We start from the raw sequence: 25,729 nt of genomic DNA on the forward strand, positions 1-25,729 counted from the left end.
GTTTTGCTTGTAACTGTTCTGTAGATATTGTTTATTTCTAGTTATCTTAAGGTTATCTATTCCAGATTTACAAGTAATTTTTATTGGATACTGTATCTATCCCAGTTGTTGTTGGAATAAGTAGGCCTACTAGTAATTAGTAAACTATCATTGTAGTTACTGGTAAAGATTATTGAAGATTATACTATTGGATTACTTACTAGAGATTATAAATGATGTGCTAGTAACAACATAAAAATAGATAATAAAAAAAAAAAAAAGTAAGATAAATACACTGATTTATATACCACTTGGTGGCATTGTAAATACTTAAAGAGTTTACATCTTTTACTCACCCTGTACTCACTGACCTTCCAAACCTGTATGACTTTCTTCTGCAGAATATAAAAAAAGATTTTCTTGAAGAATGTTAGTAACCACACAGTTCTGGTTACCATTGACTTCCATTCCAAGTTTTCTCAAAAATAAAATTCTCAAAATATCTTCTTTTTTTTTCACAGAAGAAAGTTGTACATGTTTACAATAACACTAAAAGTCTGAATAAATACATTTTTACATTTCTTCTCTCAAAGTTGTTCTACTGTGCTATTCCATTGGTATTATTGTTGCATACACAACTGCAAATACAGGCTTCAGTTGGATGTGTTCTGCATCTTTGAGTAAGCCCTAGGTATGTGTTAGATGCTGTAGGTGGATCTGCACCTCCAGGCAAATTTGGCACTTGGCACCAGATCAAAGTGAGCCAGCTTTAATCATAAAGCCCTCCGGTTCTCATCTGAAATAGGCCTTTCAGAGCTATGAAAATGCAGGACAGTTTAAGAGTAGACTGTACCCTGTGGCAGTTAAAAGACAGTTATTATTTAGTGAGGCAGCTAACAGTCTAGTGGACTGTTAATCTAACATAATACCTTTTTAAGCACACTATATTGAAAGAGTATCCAGTGGGAGTTTGATTTCCATTCACTGTCCAACCAGATGAGCAGAAATAGGTCTGAGTACTTGTTTTCTAAGCCATCTGAAATTTAAAACTTGAAAGAATTTTGGCCTTTTTAATTATGAAATGCATAAAAACTGACCCATGGGTTTTGTGCTTGTAAATGTCAAAGACATTAAACACTCTACTGTTTTATTCAAGGACTATGCGGACAATTTGTCTCTTCTTTCTGCCTCACTTCACAGCCTCCCTTAGGAGCCCCAGGATTCTCATTGTGCCTTTGGATTCGCAAAGGTCCCAAATGATTTGTGCTAACATTTGACTTGGCACAGAACAGTTGCCGTATTTTTACAGTGTGATGCATTTATAGTAAATGGGGATGGAAAATACTTTTACTGCACTAGCGTTATGCCTTCTGGAACATGAAATTTCGCTGATGGCAGTGTATTTTCTATATAATTTTCTCATGCTTTGAAGTCACAGCTCTCTCTGCTCTCCTCTCTCTCAGATAGCAGCGGTCCATCTAACAGTCTGCATGGAAACTGCAATACTGCTGAGAAAGGAATGAGGTGGTGCAGTTGTTGGGAGGCGGGGGGCAAAGAGAGAAAGAGAGAGAGAGAGAAAAGAGAATGAAGCAGTGGATTACAGTCACAGGAGAGTTGATTCATGCAGGTTCCCCAGCAGCCATGTTTTGCTCTGTGCTGCTGGTTTGATTCTCAAAAAATTGTAGTGAAGCTCCTGATCCAACCTGCCATGTTTCAGCTCCCTCCTTGCCTAAATGAGATACAAAGGCATTAGATAATTCAAATCTTTAGAACAGGATAGAAATTGACAATTCAGAATATACATGTCTGGGTTAAAAGGGTTTGTACCCATACAGTACAAGACTGTAAATGTTTGTTTCTTAGGTTTTTTCCCTTCACATTCTCCATTTGATTGTTAGTAAGGTATATATATATATATATATATATATATATATATATATATTGTATGCATATCATTTATTTATTTATTTATTATTTATTTTATGCATTGTATTTCTCATCATTACGTATTTCTTTTATATATCATTGTAAGCACTGGACATTTGGAATTAATATAAATATAATTTATATTATAAATATATAATGAATATAAATAAATAATAAATATAATTAAAATATGTATAAAATAATATAAAATATAATTAAAATATTTTAACCATTGTGAGTGTGTTATTATTATTATTTATTATATGCATTGTATTTCTCATATAATCATAATGTATTTCTCTTATATCATTGTAAGCACTGGACATTTGGAATTAATATAAATAGAATTAATATAAATATATATATAAAATATAATATAAAATATAATTAAACATTTTAATCATTATATATGTGTGTGTTATTATTTATTATATGCATTGTAGTTCTCGATAATCATTATGTAGCCTATTTCTCATATATACAGTGAGGAAAATAAGTATTTGAACACCCTGCTATTTTGCAAGTTCTCCCACTTAGAAATCATGGAGGGTCTGAAATTGTCATCGTAGGTGCATGTCCACTGTGAGAGACATAATCTAAAAAAAATCCAGAAATCACAATGTATGATTTTTAACTATTTATTTGTATGATACAGCTGCAAATAAGTATTTGAACACCTGTCTATCAGCTAGAATTCTGACCCTCAAAGACCTGTTAGTCTGCCTTTAAAATGTCCACCTCCACTCCATTTATTATCCTAAATTAGATGCACCTGTTTGAGGTCGTTAGCTGCATAAAGACACCTGTCCACCCCATACAATCAGTAAGAATCCAACTACTAACATGGCTAAGACCAAAGAGCTGTCCAAAGACACTAGAGACAAAATTGTACACCTCCACAAGGCTGGAAAGGGCTACGGGAAATTGCCAAGCAGCTTGGTGAAAAAGGTCCACTGTTGGAGCAATCATTAGAAAATGGAAGAAGCTAAACATGACTGTCAATCTCCTCGGACTGGGGCTCCATGCAAGATCTCACCGTGGGGTCTCAATGATCCTAAGAAAGGTGAGAAATCAGCCCAGAACTACACGGGAGGAGCTGGTCAATGACCTGAAAAGAGCTGGGACCACTGTTTCCAAGGTTACTGTTGGTAATACACTAAGACGTCATGGTTTGAAATCATGCATGGCACGGAAGGTTCCCCTGCTTAAACCAGCACATGTCCAGGCCCGACTTAAGTTTGCCAATGACCATTTGGATGATCCAGAGGAGTCATGGGAGAAAGTCATGTGGTCAGATGAGACCAAAATAGAACTTTTTGGTCATAATTCCACTAAACGTGTTTGGAGGAAGAAGAATGATGAGTACCATCCCAAGAACACCATCCCTACTGTGAAGCATGGGGTGGTAGCATCATGCTTTGGGGTGTTTTTCTGCACATGGGACAGGGCGACTGCACTGTATTAAGGAGAGGATGACCGGGGCCATGTATTGCGAGATTTTGGGGAACAACCTCCTTCCCTCAGTTAGAGCATTGAAGATGACCCGAAGCACACAGCCAGGATAACCAAGGAGTGGCTCTGTAAGAAGCATATCAAGGTTCTGGCGTGGCCTAGCCAGTCTCCAGACCTAAACCCAATAGAGAATCTTTGAGGGAGCTCAAACTCCGTGTTTCTCAGCGACAGGCCAGAAACCTGACTGATCTAGAGAAGATCTGTGTGGAGGAGGCCAAAATCCCTCCTGCAGTGTGTGCAAACCTGGTGAAAAACTACAGGAAACGTTTGACCTCTGTAATTGCAAACAAAGGCTACTGTACCAAATATTAACATTGATTTTCTCAGGTGTTCAAATACTTATTTGCAGCTGTATCATACAAATAAATAGTTAAAAAATCATACATTGTGATTTCTGGATTTTTTTTTTTTTTTAGATTGTCTCTCACAGTGGACATGCACCTACGATGACAATTTCAGACCCCTCCATGATTTCTAAGTGGGAGAACTTGCAAAATAGCAGGGTGTTCAAATACTTATTTTCCTCACTGTATCATTGTAAGTAGTGGACATTTGGAACCTATAAAATTATCAGTTGAACAAAAGAAAACCTGTCTCTACATTTTGGATTCCTTAAATTAGACATCCTTTGCCTTAATAGCATGGTTTTCAAGCTCTTCTGCAGCACTTACTAGAAATGTAGTTCTCTATCAGATAGCTTTACATTGACTATTCAGTCTGCTTTGTCCCATAAAACCCTGCGTGCAGCACAGTTGATGCTTTACTGAATGTGCTTTTTATGCATTACTGCTTCGTAAATTCCATCATTTGTGTATTGAAGTATCCACACCTGGGTCAGCCAAAAGTGTAGCGTTCCTCCTTATGTTGCCATGGAAACCAGGTTTAGCACATGGTGCTACATTCAGATGTTTTGAGGGGGAACACAAGAGTTTTTGCTTTCATTTTTTATTATGAAAATCAATTTGCAGATTTATTAGAGAATATTTGCAGGTATATATATATCTATACATTTATATTAGTACATATTTCCCTTCATTTGGGATGCGTGAGCACAGCATACCATGTCTTAGGAAGACTATTGCTAAAGGACATATCATACACAGTAGTAGCTAATAGCTATAATAATTTTTAAAAAAAGAAAAAAAAACTTTTGTAAAATATTGTACAGAAAAGAAAATAATAAAATGCAGAGTTGAAAAGTCACTTCACAGTTTTGTTGCTTGCCCTCATGCTGGCTAAACATCAGGTGGTACCATGCGTAGTTTGAATTATGAAATGGAGGTCGTCGTTTACATACGTTTCACAGTACATTCCATTACCCTTAGGCATTTAAAGTGCTCACTGTGTAAACCAGATTTAAGATACCAACTGAAAAATGCATGAAGATAATCCAGATGTACACAAAAGTCCCCTGGGATTCCAACCAAACACATGAAGAGCTTTCAAAGGAATTGTGTCCATGTTTGTAGGTTCATCCGACAGGAGTCGGTGATGATTTCTTTACAGTGTCATATTCTTTACATACAATTTACAAATATTTACAATAAAATGTGCATGATTATGGGTTCAAAAAATGATTTTATACACAGAAATGGTGGGCATTGGTATTGCGGAGGCAAGTCAACCGAAAGGATCGCAGGTAGCTGACACTCTACAGAGAGCGCAGACTTCCCATGCATGTAAAATGCAAGAAGCTCTGCAGTTTTCCTCTCCTGCAGCTTGCTGTGGCTCTGATGGTATCAGCAGTGTGACTCATACGCCAGCTGAGTGGGCTTTATAGAGATCGGACACGTATATTCAGGTATAACGGATTTGAATAAGTCACGAGATGGATGAGGCGTTGTTCTGAATTTAGCAAATTGCAAAGCCATAAATCAGCAAAACTCTGCAGAGTGATAAAAGAGGGGATTTTTATCATGATATGACTGCATAAACTATGCAGAGCAGAACTGCTGTCACCAGTAGGGAGGTGGTAAATTATAGCACCATTTTAAGGGGATGAATGTGTTGGTGGGGCATCCAGGGAACTAATATTAAAACATTAATCATATACATCAATCAGAGGCAACAGGCTGAGTCATAATATTAACTGACAGCAAACCGGAAACTATATATGACTGATGATATTGTTTTTTGTTCTATTGCAATGCTTGTCACAGTATATCATTAGTATATATTATAGTTACTTTATACAGGGGGTGGGATATAATACTCTTCTACTTATTTATAATGCTATTTTTCTGCCTGCGTCAAAATAAAATGTATGGTGTATACTCGTGTGAAATGTTATCATTTATATCTGAGTGTAATATACTTCTTTTTAATAAATCGCTTTTTACCTCAGGATTATAATAAAATTGCTTAATTTACAAGTCTAACAAAATGAACCATATGAATTCAGTCTTATTTGTATTATAGTTTTCTGAAATGTTGCTGTGTAAAGCTTTCTTTTTCTATGCATTTCTGGTGTACCCTGTTCAAAAACTAGCAAACCAGCACAACATGGATAAATAATGTCAGATCTGTAATGCACAACCTGAAAACATATTAAAGGAGCTCTTTCTCACATCAGTGTACAAAGGCAATCAGCTGGTTAAATAAAAATATAATGCTATACAATCAAGGCCCTTTGAAGCAAGAGATTTCTTTTGTCAAAGGCTTATTTGCAGTGTGATTGCATTCTCTTACCGAAACTGAAACAGGTTTGTGGCGTTCTGATAAGGGTCACTGAGAACACAAAAACTGAATTGTTTCAACCCAAAAACTCCTGTAATGTCTGATACTGCCATGCAAATAAAAATGGCTAATTCTGGAAAACATTTGAAATGTTTGAACATTAAATGTTTGGTTTATTTATCCTAAAACTCTTATAACTTCAGGTGGCCGTACTCTTCGATCAGGGCCGTCCCTGGCTGACGCGGGGCCCCCCTCGGTCCTTTCATGATTGTGTTCCGGTGGGGGGTGATTTTGGGGGGGGTCCCCCTCAGTCCGTTCATGATTGCGTTCCTGGGGGGGTGATTTTGGGGGGGCCCCCCTCGGTCCGTTCGCCGCAGGGCCCCCTCACAGCGCGGGGCCCGGTGCATCCGCACCAGTTGCACCGCCCAAAGGACGGCCCTGTCTTCAATGTTCACATTAGTCTCTATAAATAGGGTAGAAGACTTGCTTCCTCAATTTAGTTTTGCTGCCAAAATGCGCCTCCTGCAAATGCATTCATTTCCTGATTGATTACATTTGTTATTGTCTCAGTTATACAGTTATAAAATATGAGCAGTTCATATTGAGAAACATAAAAAAAAGATGGAGATTCTGGCTCACTCTAAATTACTAGGGAGGCAAGAAGTGTCTCAATTTTGAGCAGCTGAATACCACAGATGATGATGATGATGATGAGTGCTTGCTGCTTTACATAAGCATGTGTGCATCTGCATGAAATATGAAGTGTCTATCTGCCTTGATGTCACTGTAGGTAATAATTTTACAAAGCATTATATTTTTCTCTGGTATTTTGCTAATGTTTAACAAAATCATTGTCCTAAATATTGGTTGGTATTTTTTAAGATATAAGGACATGCAAAAGTAGTCATCAAAATGTTATGAGGGCAACAAATAAAAGTGGATTCTACACAACCTGTAATAAAGTATTAAAGGGTGGTTTGACTATATTGTTATATAATCTCATACTGACTCTACTTGCTCTACATTTGAATAAATATACAAAACAAAAGTTTAGTTGTCATTGTGCAAAGTCTTATGTTTGGATATCATGGCTGATATAAAGCCTGACTCTGCTTTAGCTATGCAGGAGCAACCATTTAATAAAAACATCTGCATCATGAACTCAAAAAGGGCTGTTTAGCAAACGATTGCTGTCTGAATTTTTCTCAGATGTGAGAGATGGTGGCGATGCTCTGTAATAGAAACAGACAAGGCAATATGAACAGGTCAGTGCTTGTTAAGGCCAAAGACTGATGGTGAACGATGAAATTTGAGATGTCAGAGTAAAATCCTTGTTATCTGAAATAAGCATGAAATGTCAAATAACACCATCTCCATTCATTTTTCCCTCCTCAGTTCCTTTACTTTGTTATTTTATCACTCTATCTCTCCGCTTTATCTCACCATGTCCCAGTTCTGGCTCTAACAAGCGCTCTACATGATGCTGCATTTCCCCTTCAGCTTGTCAGCCCTGCTTTGCTTCCCAGAACGCTTGCCATCGATGTTCAAACTCATGTTCCTCTTCTTCTCCAAGTTGAGAAGCTCCTGGAAAAGCTCAGTGACATTGTGGTTAGTCTTAGCCGAGGTCTCCATGAAAGCACACTTCCAGATCTTGGACTGGGCCTCTCCATCTTCGGTCTTCACTTCCCGTTGTGTCTCATCGCTCTTGTTTCCCACGAGCATGATGGGGATGTTCTCTACGTTGCCTTTGATAGCGAGAATCTGCTGGTATATGGGCTTTAATTCTTCCAGGGATTGCTTACTAGTGATGGAGTAGACCAGAATGAATGCGTGACCCTTGGAGATGGACAGACGCTGCATGGCAGGAAACTGGTGGCTGCCGGTTGTGTCTGTGATCTGCAGGGTGCAGACGCTCTTGTCACAGCTGATCACCTGCCGGTACGTGTCCTCCACCGTCGGGATGTAGGTGTCCCGGAAAGTGCCTTTCACAAAACGGAGCACCAGGGAGCTCTTCCCCACACCCCCTGCTCCAAACACCACCACACGGTAGTCGTTGCTCTGCTCGGGCATCTTGGGCCTTCAGCTGCACCACTCACTTTCTAGACTTAATAGAGCAAAAAGAAACATTTAGATAACTGTGTATTGTACTGTAGCCTATAACAGGGGCTTTCAAACATTTTTTGTACATTCCAAGTAGCATCAAAAATACCCCTCAATTCTAATAAATTTCACAAACACTTAAATTAGCAATTAACAAGTTAATTGAATAGAACTTGATTTTTGAAGTAGAAAAACTGAAATATAAAATACACCCCAATCGTCACTCCAAAATAATTTTTTACAGTGTATATGGACCCTCTTCCTAAAGACTATATACATTACTGACACTCTATCCTCCAATTTGATACTGTTAAGTGCTTTGACACAATCTGTATTGTTAAAAGCACTATATAAATAAAGGTGACTTGACCTGACTTGACTATATATTTTAATGCACCCATTTATTTTAAGATGAATACATATTAATACAAAATATATAATATAAATGTAATCTATTTGCCAAAACAATTGTGCTGTATTATATTGTCAAACTAAAAATTAAAAATATTATTTTTAAAAATGTTTATTCAAAATATTCTTTTTTAAACTTTTTTTTTTATCTTGCACTTGCTTTTTTGGTTGTCTTTTTTACTTATTTATTTAAAATAAGTAGATATTTAAAATATGTATTTCACATATTCACAACAGTTTTCCCCTTTAGCTAGTAAAGGAGACAAGGTTTTTATTTTTTCCACAAAACTACACAAATATTTGTTTTATTATTTCTTATTTTTATATCACCAAGGCTCTCAACAGAATAAAATACTGTAACTGTAATTAATCTCAGAATTTATGACCAAGGTAAATGTGTCAAAAAAACTATAATAATCATATTTATTAATATTTTAAATGAATATGTTCATTTTGAAATGCCTAAAAAATGCCATGAATGTTTTTCCAAAAATACTTCCCGCAAATCCCCTAGCATCCACTTGTGACCCCTAAAATCACATTGTAAGATGCTAAAGTACATTGTTAAGCATGATACACTGGACAGGAATGATTGACAAGCAAAAAATAAAATGTTAAATCATCAATCACCAAACATACTGTTTAATGCTTGGTTCTATTTCTCACAACAAGTAGCCATGCCCACTATGAAACCTCACTCCTCAAAAAAAATTAAAAATTGTACATTAAACTACATTTATTCCGACTGGCTGTGATTGTGTCATGTCACACAGTGTGTTCAGTGTATACAGAAAAATTGCTAGTGCCCGGAAACACTTCATCACACATCCTATTTAAATCCATTATGCTTTAAACATTTAACATGATCATAATTTATTTACTGGATATTTATCTAATTCAAAATTACAGGTATGATCCACAAACACATTTAGAGATGTTTTGCCTCTAGACAGGACTCAAGTGACTTTTCTAAAGAAAGAGACATGAGCCTTGTCATCCATCATGCTATTATGAAATCACAATGCAGCTCATCATAATGTATCTGTGCTTTGCCCTCAGACACTCTCTTGCTTTCGCTGCAGTTTATAGCAGTGCATTATTTATTGCCTCAGAGCACAAAACAATAATTCTAAACAGTTTTCTGCTCCTGAGCACACTAGCATTCAGATTGAAGCACTATGTATCAGTCCGAGAGTAAAAGAGGTTTTAGATTTTTTTAAATAAGCTTTTATATGTGCAATTTAATGTTCTCGTGAATAATTTAGCCTAGACACAGACCATATCCATCAGTGTCAGAGAACCACAAACAGAACACACATCGAATTGTGTATAGATTATGCAGAAGCAAGCAAGAACACAATTTCCAGGTTTACACCGATTCCAACCTCAGTAATCAATACCTCAATTATCACACCAGCAGACGAGGGATACTGAAAGACACCTCCAATGAAACTACCCCAGTTCAATCGAAGTTTCTGCTGAACTTGCATCACATATACTATTCATATGATGGCAGACATGACAGACATTATTTGTCTCAGAAACCTTGAGCTGATTATAAAATAGCTTGATTCAAAGCTGTTGTGATTGTTTATTTCATTAGTACTGTTAAATTTTGGCATTTGTTCAATGATTTACTGTATCTGTGGTATTCTCTATGCTAGTCTTTTTAAAGTGATGTATGTGGACAAAGGCTCTTTAATTGGCATCTAATATTTCACCCCAAAAATGGGAAATTTGGAGTACTTTAGCATTACGTCGCTTGCTAACCTATGGATCCTCTGCAGTGAATGGGTGCCATCAAAATGAGAGTCTAAACAGCTGATAAAAACAATAATCCACAAGTAATCCACATGACTCCATTCCATCAACTTACATCTTGTGAAGTTGAAAACATTGTGTGTTTGTAAGAAACAAATCCATACTTAAGACATTTTAACTTTAAGCAGTTGTTTCTGGTCAAAATATGAGTCCATAATACACAATAATGCTTCCCCCAATGAAAAAATCCATCCCCTGTTGTCCTGTCACATCAAAATCCCACAACATATTTATTTAAAACTATTCTGGATTGCTTTCACTAAACAGTACTTGATGTGTGCATATTTCTCTCCTTATTCAGACAAAACGACTTTGTCATTGCAGAAAGAAATATTATGGATAGAGGACTTATATTTTACTACAAACACAAATTTTTACTTCACAAGATGTTAACTGTTGGACTGGAATCATGTGTATTACTTGTGGATTATTGCGATGCTTTTATCAGCTGTTTGAACTCTCATTCTGACGGCACCCATTCACTTGCAGAGGATCCAATGGTGAGCAAGTGGGTGAACAAATTTTTGGGTGAACTATTCCCTTAACATCTATGGAACCTTCATTGTCTGAGTGTAGTATACCATAATGAAACATGCATTGCGTAATTTGTACTACAGTTTTAATGATTGTACAAACAACTATTATTTGAACATTCTGCAAGTGCAAGGTTTCATAAAAGATATTAATGCAAAATACAGTGTTTTGAAAGTTGGACAGCCTGTTACAAGTGATAACTTTTTTTTGTCAAAAAAGTTTTGTGTCAGAAAAATGAAAAAAAAAAAAAACCTATGTAAAACCAACAACGTCTCTCAAAGCTGGCTTGCTTCATATTTTCATCCAGCATTATGACACCAGGCTACTTGCACTCAGGGCTTAAAGTGCAGCGACATGCTTGGCAGGGTGCAGCAATCCCAATAGCAGTCAAGCTCTCATCTGAGAGAAGCCCTGGTGCCTCTCCCCCTCTCTCACACACTCTGCGCGCTGTCAAATCAATGAGCAGAGGACACTGAGCCTTTGATCAATGCTAGTGTCTGCGGATTTCAGGCCTCTGACAGGCTGGTGGCCCCCTCTCGCCCCTCTTAAGGTGTCACACTTGTTTCTGCGCTGTGATTGATGTCAATCTCCCTTGGAGTGCTGTGTTATCTATTCTATAAGTCCCACGCAGAAGGGCCGGAGAGCCGCTGAGCTTATTAATGCTGTTACAGCGTCTCGCTACTCCAGCCAAACTCTATTATAGATTAAGTTTGGCACGAGGAGAGATTATAATGCATGTCCCTCATTCAAGGTTCTCCCAAGCTCTCTCACAGCAATGTGCTGATGCTGCCAGATTTGGGAATGACCTTGCTTTTACCGAAGTGAATGTGGAATATATCACTCAGACATTAGGATTCGAAAGGTAATGTTTGCTGAATAGCACACGGGCGCTGTGCCACATACTCTTAAACAATCACAGTAAATGGAAGTGCGGGCTCAGTATGCTGGCGGTTCTGTTTGCAAACCACACACTCCAGGGCCATGCATACAGAAGTCGGAAACAACAGTATATAGACAAATGACCCTATTTGCTTTCTGGACTCATTGTGAGCGAATCATTGGTGCATGTTATTCCAAACAAATTAAATGTTCTTCGTAGTCTTGAATCAATATGTAATAATTTGCTGTTGTTTTGAACAACTTTCCTTTTCTGCTGAGATCACATGCATAGGCCTCGCTGAATAATGTTTACTAATAGCTAAAGGGTTATTTAGAAGCTATTTTAATAAACTGACATTTGGTCTGGGCAAGCTGTCAAGTTTACAGCCTTGTTGGTAGATGATGTGACTACACTGTCTTAATTGATGTTATTCAATTTTATTATTATTATCAGATTTAAAATCACATACTTTCACTTCTAGATGTCACATAATAGAAGAAAAAGTTGTGTAACCAGGGTGTGAATTGGTGAATTTTAATTCAATTGTAACTGAAGTAGCAAGCAGAATTCAGAATTTCCTATAGTTTAATTATGTATCTAAAAATATCAGTGTGACACAATAACTAGTTTTGTAAGCAATAATTAAATATTTTGGGTGAGTTACTACAATTAGCAGACATGCAGTAGAATTGTGACGTACCATAAAACAAATAACAATTGCACTTACAGTTTAGAGAATGTTAAGAGTGTTTCAGAAAGCGAGCCAAAGGGAATGAGAAAACTGTAAAAGAAATTCATACTGTAGATAGATTTCAGTTTTTCTACTTGAAAATTTTCACTTTTAATTAATTGCTCTACTTGCAGATTCTTCGTGAAATTTACTAGCAATTTCTGAGAAAAATTTCGTTTCAGACAGAGAGACAGCAATTGACAGACAGACAGCAATAGAACGACAGAAAGATGCATCTAGCTGTTTCTGAAGTGTGTGAAGATCCCTTTAAAGTGAATCACTGCATTGGATTCCACAGGATGCCCATCAGGCCGAGTCCATTAGCCTGAGTCTGCTCTAATCTGAATGAGAAGCTTTGCAGCATAATATACTGTCTAAAGAGCTGCTTTCTCTTTATCAGTCAAACCAGGCTTTCACTCTGCCATAAATGCCTGTTCCATTGTCATATCCCCATGGATACCAATATTCTATTGAAGAAAAAAGGATTTTTGGTTCAGAAATTACTCTTATTCTGTGGGAGTCAGATATGCCTTGCTTTACTGCTCACTAAAGACACTGACAGGAGATGGAGAGGCATCTGCATGCGCACCCCAGTGTTCACGGGCTGTGTGCGCACTGAGACCAATGTCAGTGTTCTGGGAAATCAAACTTGAGTATAAGTGTTGGTTACTGAATGTGCAGACTGAAACAGAAAGGGAGAGTGGGATGAATAGGAAGAGGGAGGGGTACGGAAATGGAAAAATAGCCTTGGTGCCATTAAGTGCATGACTTAGTATTATGTCATTATCTATTTCTTGTGGTGCAAATAAAAGGGGAAAACAGATCAATGAGTATGTATATACATTTTTTGGTTGCTGTTCAGATATAATAACCAGATGCACTGCTATAATGAAGAAATAAATTTTGCAGAGATTTTTGAAATCTTCATTTATTCATCCTCTTGTCCTTGACTTTTCTTCTGTGAATTCTGAATTCACATATTACAGTATTACAGAAAAGATAAGTCTGAACTGTTATATAACCCCAAGGGGAAAAAAATTAATTACCTTTTTTGTTTTTTATTCTGTTGAGAAAAAAAAAAACAGTATTGTGAGATGTAGAAACTGATTTTTTAAAAAGCCAGATATATAAAGTCACAATGACCTTTTTTATTTTTTTATTCTGTGGTGAAAACAGGCTTCCATACAAACCTGTATTACTTTCTCTTTCTTTCAAAATATCTTCCTTTGTGTTCCAGAGAAAAAAAGAAAGTCATACAGGTTTGGAATGACATGAGGGTCAATAAATACTGATAAAATTTCAAATTTTAAGAGATCTATTTTTTAACTCTTTCCTTTAAATGCAAAATGCCCAGCACTCTACAAAGTTATTATTGTCAAGAAATCACTGCTGGGTCTTTATGCCACAGATGTGTGCTTGTGCATCATACAGTGTTTACAGTAGGCTATAGCAAAAATTTGGACTCATAAAGGGAGCAGGGCTACAGCCTATAAATACCCCATATACCATCTGCCATCTCTCTGCGCCAAATGTTGCTGGATTAGCCCAGACTCACTCATTCAGCTGTGCAGGGGCATGAGAAAATGATGTCTAGATCTAAAACAGAGTTGTAAATAAATACTGGCCAGACTAAATCTAACACATTTGCCTTCACAGTAGTCAGGAATGTTTTTAATACAATACATTTCCAAATATGTCAAAAATCATAATTTATGCATGTACTGACAACAGAATTAACGTTATAGAGCATATTTAATAAACACTTGACATGCTAGATTTCAAAGGAATAGTGCACCTAAAAAAAATGAAATTCTGTCATCTGTCAACTGTTTTTGTTTATACAATTCAGCAGTCAAGTCAATAAAGTTTAAAATAACACTGACATTCATTGAATGGACAAAAAAAAATAAAACTTTAAAATATCTGTTTTTGTATTACACAGAAGAAAGAAAGTCATACAGGAACGACATGGGTGAGTAAATAATCCCAGAATTTTCTGCCTTTAAATACATTCCTACCATAATAATAATAATAAAGGATTTTAATATGCATAAAACAGTTCTGCACAAGACAGAAAGAAAGTAATCATTAAAATCATTTAAAAGTAACAACAAGCAACTATCAATAAAGTCAAATACATGTTAACAATATACCTGACACCATAATGCGACTCTCCAACCTCATGAACTCAGAACAAATGACTATTACATGACAGCTTCAGCTGACTGGCTAATTGCTCTGTTGCGTTTTACCTTACCATAAGTGTTCTGCAGTTTTACTGTGTCCCTGCCAGCATTGCAAGAAACATCTCTCTTGCTCTTGTCGATCAGTCCGTCAAACAGATTGCTCCTCTGTGGACTGGGCTTAGAGGCTAATCATTGCGCTTTACCTCGTCTGCCTGCTGGATGTGCTTCCAGTGACCCAATTCAAAGGATTTAAATCTCCCAGCATGCATCCACGCCACAAAGCAAAGCTCCTGTGATACGAGGCCGCAGCTGAGGGACAGAGTGCATGAAGGTCTGATATAATAGCTAAGAGATCATGAGAGATCTTTGAACTATAAAGACCACTGTAAACTGCAGTTTATCCTGAGATAATAGAAAGTGTTTTTGAGAGGCTTTGTGCTTGATCCCTTATACTGGCCTACGCACTGGCAGACAACTTGCATCTTAAAACCTTAATACTGAGATTTACCTTTAAACATACGCTCAGCCATTACAATGCCTTAGGGTGTGAGGAGCTAAATCAAATGCATGGATTGTCCTCTACAAATAAACTTGATTGATTTACTATCGTTTGCAAATGACTTGAGGTTTGCTGCCCGAGAACTTGAACATGCATGTGGCCGTTGGCTAGTCTGGTTGCTTAGTTCCTTTTCTCCATTACCTGCTACACCTCAAATTAATTGTTAATAACATTGCGGCTCTCTAGGCAGGAATTTTCACGGCTTAACTGGTGAGGTTAAGTGGGTGGTAAATGTCTATGAGTTTATATGCTTAATCAGTTAATCTCAAATGAGCATGCTTATTAAATTCATCATGAGCATTTCATAAATTTCAAGGATAATTGCAGACTTTATGAGTGTGAAACAGTCACATGGCTTGATCTCTCCCCTTTGAGCTACATCTGTCTTCCAGGTAAACTTTTAATATATTTAAAGAAAAAGAAAAAAGAAATTAGTTAAAACAGATTTAGACAGATTTCTAACATGGGGTGTAAATCAGATGATATGATATGATATGATCTGGCATTGATTCTTTTAGCATGTAATACCTCAAAACATGCTGTGATACATTTGCGTCTGCAATTGATATAATCAATATTATGTGACTTTTTACACAACCAGTTACATAACTCACAAATATAACTAAAATATAACTTAAATATTTAAGTGAACTCCTGTAAAATTACAAATCCTGTATCCAACTGGGACATTCACACAAAAAAATATACTTACGTTTTTTTAATTAATATAAAAACATAATGATATCATTAATCATATGATGACAGCTCATTATTGGCTTGTGCAATGAGAAAAGCAATGACAACAGTCAAGAAACTCTTCTAAGTCTCTAAAATGTGCAAATCTAGTATCCACTCCAGTTGTTGAAAAAATGCATTTATATAGAAAATAAAATATAAAAAAACACATTTAAAAAATAAAGTTGTGAAAACATCAAATATTTGATGACAGCTCAGTAAAACGACATGAGAGTGTCAAATTGGTACATCTTAAAAATATATATTGTTTTTTTAAGCGCTGCATTGTTACATCATATTGTTAGTCATTTGATTGATGAATCAATCCATACTGATGTATTGTTTCTCCTCTAATTTCTAGTCAAGTTACAGTTTGCTCTGAAAACAACCATTCATTTCCTTGTTTAAATCAAACAGGAGGTTGTGGCAACTAAAAGTAACATTATTTTTCTTCCTTATACATTCTGCATCTGTCAAGGAGTGCACACAGAAGCAAAGCCTCATGGTACTGGACTAAAAGAAGAAAACATCTTGTCAAACTGCAATCCAGGCCCAGGCTGTGCTCTTAAGTGCCCTGCTCACTATAAGCTCTTGCAGGGCTGTCTCGGCCTGAGCTCAGAGTTTTTAGGAGCAGCCAATCTGTCACTATAGATTTCTAAGAGAGAAGAATAGGCCTAATATAAAGTAAACCCACCAGGATAACACCTGACCCCCTCAATACAGCAACGCACTCTAAAAGGTGCACTCAGTACCCTATAGTGCAATTTGAGGGGACATTACATTAGTTGACATTATAAAGTGCACTCATTTAATCCCACAATGCAAGTCAAAGGTGGAACCAATGTACACTAGATGCTAAAGCAGGTGTTCTCAGCTCTGGCCCTTGAGGTCCATTTTTCTTTCTCCAACTTTAATCAAACACACCTGAACAAGCTAATGAAGGTCTTCAGGATTACTAGAAAGTTACAGGCATTATGTTTGATCAAGGTTGGAGCTAAACTCTGGAAGTGAACGTCAAAGGCAAGAGTTGAGAAGCCCTGAGCTAAAGAATACCAAACCTAATCAAAACACACCTGAACAATCTAATCAAGGTCTTCAGGATTACTACAAACAGACTAGATTGTCTTGCTATTGGGAGATTAGAGGGTCTGTATTACTTACTATTGGAGAAAGCGTAACGGCTAACTTGGATCACATGTGCCTTAATAACCAATCACATTACAGCCTTGACGTCATTGAATTTCAAAAAAAAAAAACGGCCTCTGGTCTCCTTTCCCATGTAGCCTACAGCCAAAGCGGAAGCATTAGCATTAGCCGTTATGGTTTCTTGGCTAAAGGTTCTAGTGGCTTTGCTACAAAGTTGCAGGTAGGTATGTCTAATCCAGGTTGGAGCTAATCTCTGCAGGAAAGTGGATCTCGAGGTCCAGAGTTGAGGACCCCATGGGATACATCCTTATCTCTTATTTGTCCCAATAGTTTTGGGCTTCATAGTGACATCTACTGGCAAGGATGCATTGAGTTTGTGAATTGCTGATGCTTTGCACCAAGTCTTTTGTTCCTATTCTTTATTTGTGTTTATGGTCTCATACTACACGCATCCATTCGCTGACAAGGAAAAAAATGACATTAACAAAATAATATACCATCAGTTAACAACCTTTGAGATCACAGCAACAACCTTTGAGGTCTGTCTTTAAAGGTGTATAAGAAATTGTTCAAATCAGTTTCCTTATGGAGAAATGAATCAACTTTACAACCATAACCAAACTGTTGCATTCTCTTGCATGATAGGATAGGTCATGTGATGTCAATATGGCGGAATCCATGAGGGGCAAGTCGGGCGACCCCCTCCATTTAAAACTTTTTTTTTTTTTTGAAATCAGATATAGCTTAAGTTGTCATCTCACATTATTGTACATAACCTTTATAACATTTCTCAAATGTACAGCTTATTTATCTGCAGAACTTTTTAATTAGCAAATAATAACTGAGAGCACCTTTAAATCCCATTATAGGCCAGATGAAGTGAGGATGTCTAAAAGGCTTTAAACATTACTACTTCTGTTACTGATAAAAGCATAGGCTACTGGAAAAGTGCTTCGCCCTTTTCTCATTCAGCTAGTTCCAGCATTCTATTATTGCCTCTGGTGCAATACTAAAAACTGATGCACGTCTGTGAATTAGTCTCCATATAAATTGCTGCATTAGATTCCATTATGAGCGCAGCCTGCATCATCTTCCGCAACAAGACTACCATGAGGGTCATGCATTGGCTCTATACGATGATATATTATTATACTAATGCACCCAAGACGACGTCAGCAGCGCGCGGATCTTCTTTCTCAATGTTCACGTTGCACAACCAAATTAGACTGTTGTTTTTAGCCCACTATAGCTATACGTTCAGCCGTTTAGTCACCCAAAAAGGCCTTTTTAATGATGCAAAGTGACATGAATATACATATATTTCCAATTAAATGGATGACTGATCCTGCTGGTTTACTGTTTGCCGCACACACTCGTAAATTTATCAAACATTGAAAATGTGCTATAAAAGCCCTAGCGCGTGTAAATGGAAATCCCCACAGTCTCTAAGACTGCAGTCAGTTTGCACCAGTGTATCTGATACATTTTATCTCATCATGGGGCCGGTTGTTGGACACACACAGGAGTAAACTATGAGTTCAGCATCACCATATCATACGCAGCCCGTTTCATTCATAAAGAAGCGACTCTCCATGGCACTGGTGGTGCGGCGATTCACATGCCTTCTTTCAGCTATATGTACGTAAAGCCAGCTTTTATTTAGAATCACGTTCAACATTTTTCGTTTTCATTACTATTTGTTGTTACACCAAATGCCATCATGACAGTTATGGTCAGTGCCGCTAACGATTTCCACACAAAACAGAAAATGCTGCAAGTACTCAGCAGTCAAAGTCTAACTGAAATCTGTGTAACGCTTGTCCGGGTTGCTTATGCTGTGCTCTATAAAAAAAAATAAAAACACACAATATACCAAAGGCACTACATGAATGGATTGATTTCATACGTCGGCGCGCGATTCGACTCACCTACCTGAACTTAACGTATCCCGCGTGACTGATCTTTGACTGACAGGACAGATGAATGGCAGCCTGCGCTAATAAGGTACTAAAGCATTTTAGATTAATAATGAAGACGTGATAGAGTCCAATCTCAACAGCAGTCCTCTCTCTCCCTCTCTCTGTATCGCACTCACTCACTCTCTCTCTCACACACACACACACACACGCACACACACACACACACCCTCCTCCTCAGAATCTCCACTTGCTTCAGATAGAAGGTGGGAGATTTTTAACATATTACCTACAATGTGGACAAAATAAGCACCTACCAATACAGTGCAGTCTCTCATTTTACTGAATTATAAAAAATAAAAAAACTATTCATAAAATTCAGTACAATTAAATTAAAATGATTTTACATTTAAAACACTGAAACTCAAAATGTTAGATATAGAGGTTTCATAACATAAAAAGGCCAACTATAAAAATGTAACTATAAAATTTATAAAAATGTAAATAAATTTAAATAAATAATTTGAAATGAGTGCATTTTTAATATATAAATGTAAATAAATACATTAAAAACATTTAAATAAATACTTAAAAAATATTTAAATAAATGCATTTAAAAATAAATTAAGTAAAATTGTAAAATTAAATGAAAATACGTTAAAAATAATTGTTAATGAATACATTTAAAAGGAAATTTTAATAATAAACATTAAATCTAAATAAACTTTTACAAATAAACACACATTAAACAAACATTTAAAATAAATTCATTTAAAATGAATTTAAATAAACAGAGAAAATAACTTTAAAATACATTTAAAAATAAATTTAAACAAACATTTAAAAATAAAAACAACATTTAAATTTAAATAAGCACATTTAAATAAACATTAAGGTATAAAAAATAGCTAGGGTGTCAAAATCTAAAAATTAAAAGATAATTGACAAACCATTGTGGTTCCTCAGACTGCAACTATGGCAGAACACAATCTGTATTGTCAAAAGTGCTATATGTATTTATTAAAAAAAATAAATAAATAAAAATAAACACTTTAAAGGTGCCTACAATACTGTGTACTCAAGATTTTTCAATATACATTTTAAGCGTCTTAAATAGATGTTTTACAGAAGGTTCAGGCAGTGTGAAAAAATCTAAGGGATCCCCAAATGGTGTCTCAAGTACATTTTAATTTTTATAGTGTTTTGTGCTCCTTCACTCTGAGCCTGGGGGTGCTTTGGCTGTTGGCAAGTAGAAGAATGTTAGTCCCTGTTACAGTCTGAATCTTTGTGTTGAATCTTAGCGGATAATGGTGCAGAGTTCCTTGCGGCAATTCAGTTTTCTTCGTCTGCCAGCTAGACCTGGGAAGGGTGGCCCAGCATAATCTCAGTTTTATACAATAATCTTTCAGAAGGCACATTCCCATTAAAGTAACTGACAGAATATTGTGTATAATACTTAACAGGTATTGGTATCAAACAGCACAGTTACACAGTATCAAACAAAGACCTCACCAAGTAAAGAACTCAAATCAGTAAGCATTAAATCCGTATAAACTAACACTGGGAGTTCATTAAACATGCATACTGGTTTTGTGTGGAGAGATGGAGGCGGTAGACAACCAAATATAGTCACAATAGACAGGCTGGGGTGTACAGTTTGATAATAGCTTGCAGGAAGCAGGAGGCCACGCCGCAAGCAGCATGTGGATATTAGTCACCTCATAATAATGTCTGCCTTTCTATTCAATGCTCTCCCATGCTTTTATGTCTTTCCCTTGCAAATAAAAAGAAATTAAATTGTGAAAAGCCATGTCAAATACTAAGCAACAACACCAGAAAATTCGGTTAGGCTTTAGAGCGGACGATTTAAGTAAGCGATTTGTTTATTTCTGGGAGGTATTCAGACATTTACATTTAGGATATTCTACAGTGGGCAAAGATATTTTGATGCATTTAAGTTTCTCTCTACAGTACAATGTGATTAACTAATTAAAGATTCTGATTAATTCTTGGTCTTGACAGATTACATCAGATGTCACATTAAATCAGTGGTACAGTTTGTCTCCCTCTTCCTGTAAGAATCAGTACTACATTGTCAAAAACGGATATATAGTATTTTAAGAAACAGAGCAAAGGTAACACTATGTAAACATTAATACTTTTACTTCAAGGTGTTGTGGAACTTTCTCCCTTTCGATTATCTCTTGCCTGGGCCATTATCTCAAAATGTTTAAAGACAACCAATACAGATCCTGCTCTTAAAAAAAGCAAAGTGTTGTTTAAATGAATAAAATGCTTCAACATTATTACCATGGCAGTGGTAATCGCTCAGTGAAAGCACAGTTTGCTTGCTGCTGTAACAGGTGCACTGACAATGCCATCTCCACTACCATTCACATAGTCCTTTTACAATAAAAAGGTAACCCGAGAACGCTTTTCCACTACAGCTCAGCTTTTAACATGATTAAAGAATCAGACAGGGCTTCACACCCTTGTTTACTTCTAGCTCAGAGTCCCAGTGGTACACTTGAACTCCCACTTGCACTACAACTGTTGCCTTCCTTGAACAAAATATTGCATATGTAATAGTGTCATTGCCTAATTAAACACTGCACACACTCTGTGTTATGGCCGATACTTGACATCTGTATTTGCACATATACTCTTACATATTAATATCCAAATGCATACACTCTAAAAAGGTACAAAGCTGTCAATGGGTTGAACCCTAAGGTATTAAAGGTACATCTCTGCACTCTATTTGCCTCATATTAGTATTTTAAATATTACATATTAGTACATTTTGAAAGGGTACCACCCCTGTTTGGAAAGTTTTTCTGAAAGTGTATTTCCATATATATATATATTGTGTGTGTGTGTGTGTGTGTGTGTGTGTGTGTGTACCTGTTTTTCTATTCAGGTGGGGACTTAAACCTGAATACACACAGACTCATGGGGACTCGTGTCACGGTGGGGACCTAAATTCATGTCCCCACGGGTAAACAAGCTAATAAATCAAGTTTTTTGAAAATCTAAAAATGCAGAAAATTTCCTGTAAGGGGTAGGTTTAGGGGTAGGGTTGGTGTAGGGCAATAGAATACACGGTCTGTACAGTAGAAAAAGCATTACGCCTATGGAGAGTCCCCGCAAGGATAACAAACCAGACGCGTGCGTGTCTGTCTGTCTGTCACAAAACCAGTCATAAGTAGCACGAGTATATTTGTAGCAATAGCCAACAATACATTGTATGGGTCAAAATTATTGATTTTTCTTTTATGCCAAAAATCATTAGAATATTGAGTAAAGATCATGTTCCATGAAGATATTTTGTAAATTTCCTACCGTAAATATATCAAAACTCAATTTTTGTCTCAGTTACTATTATGCTGTGGTAAGAACTTCATTTGGACAACTTTAAAGGCCATTTTCTCAATATTTTGATTTTTTTTTTTTTTTTGCAGATTCCAGATTTTTAAATAGTTCTATCTCAGCCAAATATTGTCCTATCCTAACAAACCATACATCAATGGAAAGTTTATCTCAATTTCCATTTACCTTTATGACTGGTTTTGTGGTCCAGGGTCACATACTGTATATATAGAGTCAGGTCCTATATATGTGGACACATGCACAATTGTTATTATTTTAGCTGCTGACCAAAACATATTCAATTTACAGTTATATAATGAATATGGGCTTAAAGTGCACACTCTGAGTTTTAATTTGAGGGTTCCTCCCTCCTTTTTCAAGGGACCATAAGTAAATGGACAATTGCCTCAAAAACTGTTTCATGGACAGGCGTGGGCTATTCCTTTGTTATTTCTACATCAGTTAAGCAGGTAAAAGGTCTGGAGTTGATTGTAAGTGTGCCATTTACATTTGGAAGCTGTTGCTGTGAACCCACATCATGCAGTCAAAGGAGCTCTCCATGCAGGTGAAACAGACTATTGTTAGGCCTCAAACATTAGGAGTGGCCAAATCAACAGTTTGGTATATTCTGAGAAAAAAGAACGCACTAGTGAACTCAGCAACATATAAAGGCTTGGACGTCCACGGAGAACTACAGTGGTGGATGATCGGAGGATCCTCTCCCTTTCACAACATCCAGCCAAGAGAAGAACACTCTCCAGGAGGTAGGCATGTCGCTGTCAAAGTCTACAATCGAGAGAAGACTTCACGAGAGCAAATACAGAGAGTTCACCACAAGGTGCAAACAAGACCAGATTAGACTTTGCCAAAAAAAAAAACATCTAAAAAATCCAGACCACTTCTGGAAAAGCATTCTTTGGACGGCTGAAATTAATATCACACTGAACCTCAGAATGACGGGAAGAAAAAAGTATGGAGAAGGCTTGGAACAGCTCATGATCCAAAGCATACAACATCATCTGTGAAACATGGTGGAGCAGTGTGATGGCATGAGCGTGCATGGCTTCCAGTGGCACTGGGTTACTGGTGTTTAGTGATGACCTGACAGAGAACAGAAGCATCTGGATGAATTCTGAAGTGTATAGGGATATACTATCTGCCCAGATTCAGTCAAAAAGTTGATTGGGCGGCGCTTCAGAGTACAACTGATGATGACCCAAATCATACAGCAAAAGCAACCCAGGAGTTTTTGAAGGTAAAAAAAAATTGGATTATTGATTGGAAATTGGAAGTCAACCTCCTGATTTCAAACCGATTGAGCATGCATTTCACTTGCTGAAGACAAAACTAAAGGCAGAAAGACCCACAAACAAACAACTCAAGTCAGCTGCAGTAAAGGCCTGGTAAATCTTTACAAAGGAGGAAACCCAGCCTCTGGTGATGTCCAAATGAACATTTTATTTATGATTATCAGAATCAGAATCAGAATGAGCTTTTATTGCCAGGTATGTTTACACATACAAGGAATTTGTTTTCGTGACAGAAGCTTCCACAGTGCAACAGAATGACAGCGACAGAACAAAAAACACAGATAATAAAAAGAAGAATTAAAAAAATAGAACAAGTAAATAAGGAATAAAAATATACAAATTGACAGTTGTATGTACAGTTATATTATGTGCAAATTGAAATGTAGACTAAGTATGTGTATTAGATAAATAAGTGTACAAGTGTATAAATAGTGTGTGTTTCACAGTTATTGCCAGGTGTTCATGAGATGGATTGCCTGAGGGAAGAAACTGTTCCTGTGCCTGGCCGTTCTGGTGCTCAGAGCTCTGTAGCATCGACCAGACGGCAGCAGTTCAAAGAGGGAGTGTGCTGGATGTGAGGGGTCCAGAGTGATTTTGCCAGCCCTTTTGCTCACTCTGGATGAGTACAGTTCTTGGAGAGTGGGGAGGGTTGTACCAATAATTCGCTCAGCAGTCCGGACTACCCTCTGTAATCTTCTGAGGCCAAATTTGGTAGCTGAGCTGAACCAGACAGTTTTTGAAGTGCAGAGGATGGATTCAATGATGGCAGAGTAGAACTGTTTCAGCAGCTCCTGTGGCAGGTTGAACTTCCTCAGCTGGCGAAGGAAGTACAACCTCTGCTGGGCCTTTTTAACAATGGAGTCTATGTGAATGTCCCACTTCAGGTCCTGAGAAATTGTGGTGCCCAGGAACCTGAATGACTCGAAGTCCACGATCATCTCCACTGTTTTGAGCGTGTTGAGCTCCAGGTTGTTAAGACTGCACCAGACAGCCAGCTCCTTAACCTCCTGTCTGTCAGCAGACTCGTCACCGTCCTGAATGAGGCCGACAAGTGTGCTGTCGTCTGGAAACTTCAGGAGCTTGACAGAGGGGTCTTTAAATGTGCAGTCGTTGGTGTAGAGGGAGAAGAGCAGTGGGGAGAGGACACAACCCTGGGGGGCGCCAGTGCTAATCGTACGGGTGCTGGATGTGTATTTTCCCAGCCTCACTAGCTGCTGCCTGTCTGTCAGGAAGCTGATGATCCACTGACAGACGGAGGTGGGCACAGAGAGTTAGTTTGGGCAGGAGGAGGTTTGGAATGATAGTGTTAAATGCCGAGCTGAAGTCCACAAACAGGATCCTCACATAAGTCCCTGGTCTGTCTAGATGTTGCAGAACATAATGCAGTCCCATGTTGACTGCATCATCCACAAACCTGTTTGCTCTGTAGGCAAACTGAAGAAGATCCAGTAAGGGTCCAGTAATGTCCTTCAGGTGGGCCAGCACCAGTTTTTCAAAAGACTTCATGACCACAGGCCTGTATAGCCATTTAGTCCAGTAATTTTGGATTTCTTTGGGATGGGGATGATGGTGGAGCGTCTGAAGCATGAAAGGATTTCGCAGAGCTCCAGTGATCTGTGTGAAGATGGGGGCCAGCTGGTCAGCACAGGATTTCAGACAGACTGGTGTAACACAATTTGGGCCTGGTGCTTTTTTCCTTTTCTGCTTTCCGTTCAGATCGTCTGCCAGTTGTTGATTCTCCACAGTGCTGGGGGATGGTGTCTTGTAGTTGGTGATCTCTTTCAGACCTTCACTGATGCTGAGTCATTGGAAGAGTATTGAATCCTTATTTTTTCAGAATAATTCCCTTTGCCACGCTGATCTCCTTCTTCCAGTGTTTATTTGGCCTGTTTATACAAAACTATGTCCCCCTTCCTGTAAGCATCTTCTTTGGCCTGAT

At 37.4% G+C, this 25,729-nt stretch overlaps 1 protein-coding gene across 4 annotated transcripts; it reads right to left on the reverse strand.

Annotated features, from left to right (window-relative positions):
• Nucleotides 1–4,390: 4,390 nt before the first annotated feature.
• diras1b (DIRAS family, GTP-binding RAS-like 1b) lies at nucleotides 4,391–19,262 on the reverse strand. Of its 4 annotated transcripts, none has more exons than XM_058754647.1 (2): nucleotides 19,128–19,262; nucleotides 4,391–8,197 (listed from the first exon to the last, which is right to left on the reverse strand). In XM_058754647.1, exon 2 carries the CDS (start codon nucleotides 8,161–8,163, stop codon nucleotides 7,567–7,569), a length of 597 nt encoding a protein of 198 aa, XP_058610630.1. In that variant the 5' UTR covers nucleotides 8,164–8,197; nucleotides 19,128–19,262; the 3' UTR covers nucleotides 4,391–7,566. The 4 variants fall into 4 exon arrangements, with proteins under 4 accessions (XP_058610630.1, XP_058610636.1, XP_058610652.1 ...); XM_058754653.1 differs by having other exon boundaries at nucleotides 19,124–19,262; XM_058754669.1 differs by having other exon boundaries at nucleotides 4,391–8,192; nucleotides 19,128–19,257.
• Nucleotides 19,263–25,729: the final 6,467 nt, after the last annotated feature.

This window comes from Onychostoma macrolepis, chromosome 02 (genome assembly GCF_012432095.1).
Source record: "Onychostoma macrolepis isolate SWU-2019 chromosome 02, ASM1243209v1, whole genome shotgun sequence".
NCBI classification, from domain to species: Eukaryota; Metazoa; Chordata; class Actinopteri; order Cypriniformes; family Cyprinidae; genus Onychostoma; species Onychostoma macrolepis.